Here is a 9,506-nt window from a genome sequence, read left to right as displayed (position 1 = left end):
AACTTAGTAAGAAGAAAAAATTAATCACAAAAAGAAGAAGAAGAAGAAAGAAAAAACAAGAAGTAAAACCAAATAGGATCATAGATCAATTAGTTAGATCTTATCGACTAGTTCCGGGAATCTTTTACGGTGGATTGTCAAATTCTTATATTTTAGCTACTTTCTAAAATGTGGATGAATTGAGAGAATTTTCCACTACGGTCGATAGATAATAGTTATATATATATATTCTAAAATATTATTGTTTTTTCAATTTAATCTTGAATGATTGGATTTCATCAATGAATGCCTAAACTGTGATAAATTATGCAAATTCATGCATAGATAATTTTTTTGTTACTTGAAAGTTGAGTAGGATAATCATAAATTTGGCGTGACTTCAATTTGCATTATATTAAAAATATATATTTTCACGTCAAATCATGTAAAATTCACAATAATTCTACACAGATATTAGGTTACGAGAAACAATTCGGATGCTATAGATTTGCATGGTTCTTATCAAACGGTGCGAACTCATGTCTACGAACAGTGAGGTCCAAAATCAAACTCCCACCGCTCTTCCTCCCCCAAAGTCAAAAAAAGACTCATAATAATTCAAGATATAATGACTATTTAGCCAAAATAAGAAATTCAACTCACACGCATACTGCATACACGATTACTTGAAACCTCATTCTATAAATTAGTGATATACTAACTGAATTGCATTTAAAAACTATTGTTAATTAGAGTCTTTGATCAGTTCTCATTGGCTCTAGCTCTTAAACGTTTACCTTGTTTAAGCCGAAAGCGGCCATTATTTCAAAATAATTGAAGCAAAAAGCCAAAACCTACATTTGAACCCATAAAAGTGGAAAAGGAATACTCATCTAGAATTCAGTACTACACTTTTCTTTTCTTTTTCTTCTTTGCTTCTCTATTTTATTGTAGTTTTTCCTTTACCTATTTATTTTTGCATTTTATTTTGATTTGCCCTCGAAAAATTCGCTCCTACTAGAAGTATTCATATTCAATAAAAAATAAAAAAAGCGAGGGCCGTATGTGGACAGTTTTGACCTCATTCAACATTATCTTCTCCTATCAAATTGTACTAAAACTATTTTAAAATATAGCTAAAATCGTGACTTTTGTGAGGTTTGTATCAACTCATTCAACTATTTTAAAATATAGCTAAAATCGACCTCAATTTGATTTATTTGGGGAGGACAATATCTTAGAAATTAGGTGTTCCCAACTTACAAAATTATATGATCTAAAATACTCTGTCCATCCACTAAAAAACATGTGATGTGGTTTGGAAGCAAATTTTTTTAGTAAATGATTGTGATATCGATGATTTTTTGCGTCTCTTATGAGATGAGGCCTATTGATCAAGAAGCAGGGCTAATGAGATTTAAAATTTTATAGTGGCTTAATCGCCTATAAATAGATGAATCGTTGTTTATCGTTGCAGACATTTACTCATTTTTGCAAACACTCTCAAGAATACAATCGAATCATCTTTTCGTTCCTCACGTTTTACATTTATTCACCGGACTACCTCTTATATGTCGTCACCATCATCGTTTTTACTCGTGGTTTCATGATTCAATTGAGATTTCAATCGGAGACTTTGGACGTCGAACATTCTGGCTGAATTTTCAATATTCTTTGGTTAGGTTCCACTACAAAAAAACGCGTATTTACCGGCGAAATCTACCGGCGGCGATTTTGCCGTCGGTAGCTAACGGCGGCACGACGGCGGCATTCCAGGCGACCCGTACTCTCGAATATACCGGCCAGTTACCGACGGCAAACTTGCCGCCGGTAGATAACGACGGCGATGCCGCCGTTAATGTTAAAATACGCATTAAATAATTAAATTAATACAATTAACGGCGGCAAACTTACCGCCGCTAGATAGCGACGGCATTTGCCGTCGGTAATCTTTAAAATATAGGGCAGCGGGTTTGCAACTTTTTTCAGTTTCTGCGCCGCAACCCCCCCCCCCCCCCACGCGAACAGAAAATAACCCCCCCCCCTGCTGCTCTTCCTTCGCCGCCGCCGACCGCCGCCGACCCAGCAGGTAACTCTCTCTCTCTCTCTCTCTAGATCTATATATATATATATATATATATATATATATAATTAATTTTAATTATATATATATATATAATTATATAATTTCACTTATATTATTTATTGTAGTTCGACGACCTCGTTTCACCGCCTTCTTCACGACATCCACCGGAAACCACCACCGTACGCTCTCTAATTTATTTATTTAATTATTTAATTATGAATTTATTTATGTATTTAATTATATATTAATTAAATAGATTTATTTGTTATATATAGTTAATTAATTTATAATAGATTTTGTTTATAACTAAATTATATGAAGCATGATTAATTTTAAATTATATTAATCCATTTAATATATGATGTTGTTAGTTTAATTTTAAATTATGAAGCATGATTAATTTTAAATTATATTGTAAGTTGTTAATTTGTTAGAATAATTTATATATGTTGGATAATTTTGTTAAATTAAATGTTATGTGCTATGTGTTTATGAAATGTTATATTATTATATATATATATATATATATATATATATATTGTGGGATAGATTTAATCAATTTCTTAAGGATCTTCTCCCTTTGGGATAGAAATTGATTATTTCTTAAGGATCTTCTCCCTACAAATGATTGTTTTAAATTTAATTACCATGATTTTTATTGCTTTTATTTGTATTGTATTATTGCTTCGACATTGGGGGGTCGGGTAGACCTAGTATAGGCTTAGTAAATTAGGACCACTATGGTCACTATAGTTGCTGGTAGAGTCGAGCACTTGGTAGTTAGGATAGTGGGGTTATGCTGTCGAAATTTTGTTAGATTTCAAGTAATTTATTATGTTTTATTTGTTTTTTTCAATTAGAATTTGCAAGAATGAGTGATAATCGTACGTGGATGTACGCGAGATACAATGATCGTACCGCATTTGAAACGGGGCTTGAGTTTTTCCTTGAGTGGGCGTTCAATCAAACGGCGTACACAGATGGACAAGGTAACATTAGGTGCCTGTGTAAGAAGTGCAAGAATCAAGCGTATTTAGATGTACCTACGGTCAGAGAACATGTTAGTAGGCGTGGATTTGTCCTGAATTACAAAGTTTGGGTTTGTCAGGGAAGCACCGCTGTCTATGCCGAGAGAACATGCTATAATGAATGAGGATGATGGATTATACAATAACTACGAAAGGATGGTGCATGACCATGCTGGACCTAGTAATTATCAAGATCCTCCAAATCTGGAGCAGCCGCCCAATAATGACGCTCAACAGATTTATAATATGTTGGATGCAGCGGATACTCCATTGTACGCAGGATGTGACACGTACTCACAATTAAGTTGGATGACTCAATTAATGAGCATAAAGACTGAAAGCCACATGTCAGAGAGGACTTACAATCAGATGTCTTCGATGATGAAAGCTGCTTTACCAGAGGGTAACAACTGTCCAGAAGACTTCTATAGTACGAAAAGAAATCTACGTGGTTTGGGTTTGCCAGTAGAGAAGATCGATTGCTGTGTTAATAACTGCATGTTGTATTGGGGGGAAACTAGTGAGCTACATAGTTGTATGTTCTGTGACCAATCACGATATAAGGACAGCTTGCGTGCATCTGGGAGTCGCAGAAAGAAACAAGTGCCCGCTAAACAGATGCACTATTTTCCCTTGACGCCCCGATTGCAGAGATTGTTTGCATCTCCTGCAACTGCTGAACATATGCGGTGGCATGCGACCTCCACAGACGATGGGATAATGCGCCACCCGGCCGACTCTCCGGCATGGAAACATTTGAATTCAGTCTTTCCTGGATTCGCCGATGAGATTAGAAATGTGAGGTTGGGCCTCTCTACAGATGGTTTTGCCCCATTTGCACAATCAGGGCGTCAATATTCTTCTTGGCCAGTTATTGTCACGCCGTATAACCTGCCTCCGTGGTTGTGCATGAAAGAACAATTCATGTTCCTCACAGTCCTCGTGCCTGGCCCATCAAACCCAAAGATGAAGTTGGACGTATTCTTACAGCCATTGATACACGAGTTAAAATCTCTGTAGGAGGTTGGTGTGAACACTTACGACATATCGTTGAAGCAAAATTTCCAGATGCGAGCAGCTCTGATATGGACTATCAGTGATTTTCCAGCGTACGCTATGTTGTCTGGGTGGGGTACAGCTGGGAAATTGGCATGTCCACATTGCATGGAGAATACAGAAGCATTCACTTTGCCGATGAGTGGAAAACAATCGTGGTTTGATAATCATCGGAAGTTCTTACCTCCTAACCATGTGTTTAGGAGAAACAAAACTTCATTCTTGAGGAATAAGACATGCAATGTTGGTCCACCAGAACAAAGATCAGGAATACAAATCTTGAATCAAATCGAGGGGTTAGGCTTCGTGAAGGTTACCGAAGACTTCGATGGCAGGAACGCTCAACTCGCCAAATATCAAGATGTAGGGTGGAAAAAGAAAAGCATATTTTGGGATCTACCGTATTGGAGATATCTTTTGATTCGACATAATCTAGATGTCATGCACATTGAGAAAAATGTGTTTGATAACGTGTTTAATACTGTCCTGAATGTGAAGGGGAAGACAAAAGATACAGAAAAATCTAGAGAAGAATTGAACACCTTCTGCAAGCGGAAAGAGTTGAAGAAAGTGGATGGAACTCGAGGGTATCCGAAAGCATGTTATACGCTTGACAGGGAAGAGAAGAAGATCTTACTCCAATGGATCAAGAGTCTTCAGTTTCCCGATGGGTACGTGTCAAATATTAGTAGATGCGTTGACATGAACGCCCTGAAGATGCACAACATGAAAAGTCACGACTGTCACGTGTTCATGCAAATCCTTCTGCCTGTTGCATTTAAAGAACTTCTTCCTAAGAATGTTTGGGAGGCAATTACAGAGTTAAGTTTCTTCTTCAGAGAATTAACATCCCGCAACGTGGCCATATATGACATGAGAATACTGAGTGAGAAGATAGCTGTTACTCTTTGCAAACTTGAGCGTATCTTCCCGCCTAGTTTATTTGATTCAATGGAGCACCTACCAGTTCATTTGGCAGATGAGGCACGATTGGCTGGTCCAGTGCAATATCGGTGGATGTATCCTTTTGAAAGATATTTGAGGACATTAAAAAATCATATAAAAAACAAAGCCAAGGTTGAGGCGTCCATCGCCAATGCATACTTACTTGCAGAAATGTCAACCTTCTCTTCGTTTTACTTTGAAGATCAAATATCTACAAAGTGGACAACTTTGCCTCGCAATATTGAGATGCCCGTTGCTGAAAATGATGATCCTCTTTGTCTTGCCATATTCAAACCTATTGGGCGTTCACTTGGCCGAGGGACGAAGAGATACATGGATGAGCGCGAATGGCATGCTGCACACATGTATATTTTGAGCAATTGTGCAGAGGTTGCAGAGACATATAGCAAGTGAGTATTCTCGTTCAATTTACGTATAAGAAGTGTTCATCATATATAGGTGTTAACATATTTATTTGATTCTTTGTATCCAAGGATCTTCAAGGAGGAAAAACGATATGCAAATCCTTACATGACTGATGCAGAGTTTGAAGTCGCGTTTCACAACGAGTTTATTCTGTGGTTTAACCATTACGTAAGAGACGATAAATTTATGTTAAATATACATTTACTTACTCTAAAATTGGCTAGCAAACTTAAATGATATTTGCGTCTGCAACAGGTTTGTCGTCCTTGTAACGACGAGTTGAACCCTTATATTAGGTCGCTTGCAGCTGGACCATTAAGGGAGATTGAAACATACTCCGGCTATTTCGTGAATGGCTACAGGTTTCACACAACTGATCATGATAGAGAGAGTGCGACTGTGAACAGTGGCGTTTGCATAAAAGGTTCGGTCTATGGTAGTGATAGAGATGTGCTAGACTTTTATGGGCGTCTGCAAGAGGTTTGCGTGCTGGAGTATCCGGGGTATCCAATTAAGCAGACAGTCTTGTTCAACTGTGAATGGTTTGACTTGTCGGCTCAGGGAACTTCTATTGATACAGACTTCAAGTTAGTTTCACTGAACCACACACGAAGATATAGGAAGTATGATCCCTTAGTTTTGGCGAGTCAAGTAGTTCAAGTGTTTTACTGTCCCTATCCCAGTACGAACCAATCAAAGAAAAATTGGTGGTCAGCATGCAAAGTCAACGCAAGATCTAAGGTTGAAGTGTCTACTGCAGCATCTACATCAACATTAGATCAACCATTTCAAGAAGAAGTGGTTACTATTATGCCTACTCACACAAGTGTAGGCATTGAACAACCACTTCTCCTTCATCCCCTCGGTGGAGTCGTTGAGATTGAAGATGACGATGAAGCAGAAGACGATGATTCCCCGTTGACATCTAACGATAGTGATGATGATAGTAGTGATGCTTATGAATAAATGTAAATGCACATTTTGGTTGAATTTGATTGCAAATTTGTTATGTTTATGTTTATGTTTGTTAGTTACTGTTAATGTTACGTTTCGTGATAGCGTTTGTTAATTTAATTGTATGCAACAGGCATCATGTCTACCTCTCGAGGTTTGTTGGGATTTGGGAGGCAATCTGGCGTTAATGCGCCAGAAGCTACAGCAGATACATCTGATGGGTCTGGGACGCATATTTCTGGGACTCCCGAGACTCCCAATGCTTCTAGTAGTTCACGGGCTAGAAGGCCTAGGGGCCCTACAGCTGCCGCTATCAGAGAGAGAGAGGTTAAGGCACCTGATGGGAGGACGGTATTTCAGAGGCATCCTGAGACTGGGTAAGTACATTAGTTAAAATTACTGTTTCTCGTACACCATGATTAAGTGACAAAATTACTTGTACACAGTGTTTTGTTGGAGCCCACTGGCCTGTCCAAAGCTTGCACGTGCACATTTAAGATGTTTGAAAACACAGGCGGGTACACATGGAAGTTGACGCCCTCGGCGATGAAGGATAAATTTTTTGATGAATTACAGGTACAATTAAATTTATAATACATATAAATATATCATATTAAATTGTTAAAATGTTTGATATTAAATTAATTCTCTTTCTTTCAACAGAAAGAGTTTACGTGGAAGCCCGAGGATGAGCATGACGTGAGGATCATGTGGGAGACAAAAGCCCGCAAAAGGTACTCCGACATGATCAGCGACTACAAGTCAACTCTCAAGCAGTGTATCAGCCAAGGGAGAGAGATGTCTAGGCCCGTCTGGATGACTCCCGATTTCTGGACTGGACTCCGGGATTACTGGCATCAGCCCGAGGTTGAGGCTGTTTCAACTCGAGCTCGTGCCAACCGGATGTCCGAGCCCGATGGGGAGGGTACAGGGATCAGTAGGCACGTGGGCGGGTCCCAGTCGACTCGTATCCTGCAGCAGTATATGGTATGTAATTAACAAATAATTAAGTATATAAATTAAATTAATATATTGACTAATATAACTTATTTATCTTATATAAATGCATATACAGAGCTTGGATCCTGGTACTCCCCAGGATGCACCGAACTATGCCACCTTCCTCCGCCTCCACACGTACGCCGACGGAAGTTATACGTCGGAGAGAGATGCTAGAATTGACGTAAGTGTTTAAGTTTATTCAAATATTTAGTGAATGTATTTATTTTCTAACAATTATGCATTGTTATGTATGTATTAGGCCGAGGTTCATCGACTGGCCGCTGCCACAGGACGACAGGAGCGGCTAGACGAGGTGTATTTGGAGGTGGTGCAAATTGATAGGTCACGGATCTACGGCGTCGGGAGTGCCGGGCAGAGTCAGGCTAGTAGGGGGTCTATCCGCAGCACGGGCACTTCTGCGGTGTCTCAGCAGCTTTATGAGACACGGATCTCCACGCTGGAGGAGCGATTGGCGGCAGAGCAAGCACAACGCCAACAGATAGAGGAGCGCATGGCGGCAGAGCAAGCAGAACGCCAACAGATGCAGGACCGCGTGGCTCAATTGGAGGCGTTTATGAGGATGTATAATGCTCCGCCACCTCCACACCCTGATGCCGATGATGATGATGATGATGATGCTTAGACTTATGTTTATGTTTTCAAACAAAATTACATTTGCACTTTCTTTTCAAATTTATGTTTTATTGAACTATATATTTCAAGTGCTTTAATTATTAAAACTATAAATGTTTTATATATTTATGGCAATGATGATGATGATTGCATTTAACATAAACAAATAAATTCAAATCACATTATAATAACCAAATTAAAACACTTTTGGTGTATTAATGTTAAAAAAAAAAAATTAATTAATTAATTAATTAATTAATTATTAAATATTAATTAAATATTTTACCGACGATAAAAATAAGGACCGAAACGAACTCGCTCACTAATTAACAACATATTTAAGGTATTATCTCCACATATTCAAAGATTATAATTATATGAGTGAGTATATAGCATTTAAATGAATTAATAGATGTAGATATATCAATAATACGAGTGTTCTGTACTGGTGATCACTCGAAAAGAATTTCAAAGTTAAGCGTGCTTGACACATAGCACAAGCAAGATGGGTGACCCACTGGGAAGTCGGGTCGCCGACTGGGAAGTTCGTCTAAAGTATGCAATACCGTATAAATACAGAAATAAATTGTGGATATACAATATACAATAAAATAAATAAATAAATAAATAAATAAATAAAATAAAATAAAAAAATAAAATAAAAAACATTACCGTGGGCAAAACGCCGTCGGTAGTTACAGACGGCAATTTCCCCTCGGTAAATACCCGGCCATCCTCCGGCGTGACCCACCGGCCGGCGGCAGTTTTTTACCGACGGCGATTCGCCGCCGCTAGTTAGCGGCGGTACTCGCCGTCGGTAGTTTTCCGGCAGGGTCAGCCGGACTCCGGTGGCTCTCTACCGACGGCAAAATAGCCCTCGGTAACTAGCGGCGGTGTCTGCCGCCGCTATTTCTCCGGCTATTCTCCGCCGTTTAACGGCGACAATTCCGGCGGCATCGCCGCCGTTAACTGCCGACGGCGGATGTTAGCCGCCGTTATTGTCGTTGCCGACGAACCATTTAGCGGCGGGAGATTGCCGCCGTTATCGCCGCCGGTAACACTATTTACCGGCGGCCGTCTTTTTTTACCGACGGCATTTAGCCGTCGGTAATCAGCGCTTTTTTTGTAGTGTTCTCCCTTTTACACTAGGTTTTTGCCATTTTCTCTTTAATTTCTTCGATTTTTATGTTGCATTTAAAATCCACCACAACAGGTTGTGAGATGTGTAGAAAGTAGAGAAAGAGACCCAATAAATTTAATTTGTTACATAATTTAAAATAATTTGTTAAATAATATTTTTTTTAAACATATTTGAGCGTGAATTAGCTTGAAAATATAAGGATATATGTCCGAAATGAAAATACCACACTTATTTTATAAATATATTAAATGACAAA

General features: G+C 38.8%; 1 protein-coding gene across 1 annotated transcript; it reads left to right on the top strand.

Moving 5' to 3' along the window:
- The first annotated feature begins 4,799 nt into the window (after positions 1-4,799).
- On the top strand, positions 4,800-7,045 carry LOC131010793 (uncharacterized). The gene is made up of 5 exons (XM_057938454.1): positions 4,800-5,504; positions 5,589-5,688; positions 5,776-6,488; positions 6,608-6,851; positions 6,921-7,045. Exons 1-3 carry the CDS (start codon positions 4,852-4,854, stop codon positions 6,484-6,486), a joined length of 1,464 nt encoding a protein of 487 aa, XP_057794437.1. The 5' UTR covers positions 4,800-4,851; the 3' UTR covers positions 6,487-6,488; positions 6,608-6,851; positions 6,921-7,045.
- The last annotated feature ends 2,461 nt before the right edge of the window (positions 7,046-9,506 follow it).

This window comes from Salvia miltiorrhiza, chromosome 2 (assembly GCF_028751815.1).
Source record: "Salvia miltiorrhiza cultivar Shanhuang (shh) chromosome 2, IMPLAD_Smil_shh, whole genome shotgun sequence".
Taxonomy (NCBI): domain Eukaryota; kingdom Viridiplantae; phylum Streptophyta; class Magnoliopsida; order Lamiales; family Lamiaceae; genus Salvia; species Salvia miltiorrhiza.
Note: the sequence above shows the minus strand (reverse complement) of the source record. Positions and strands in the feature narration are given on the sequence as shown.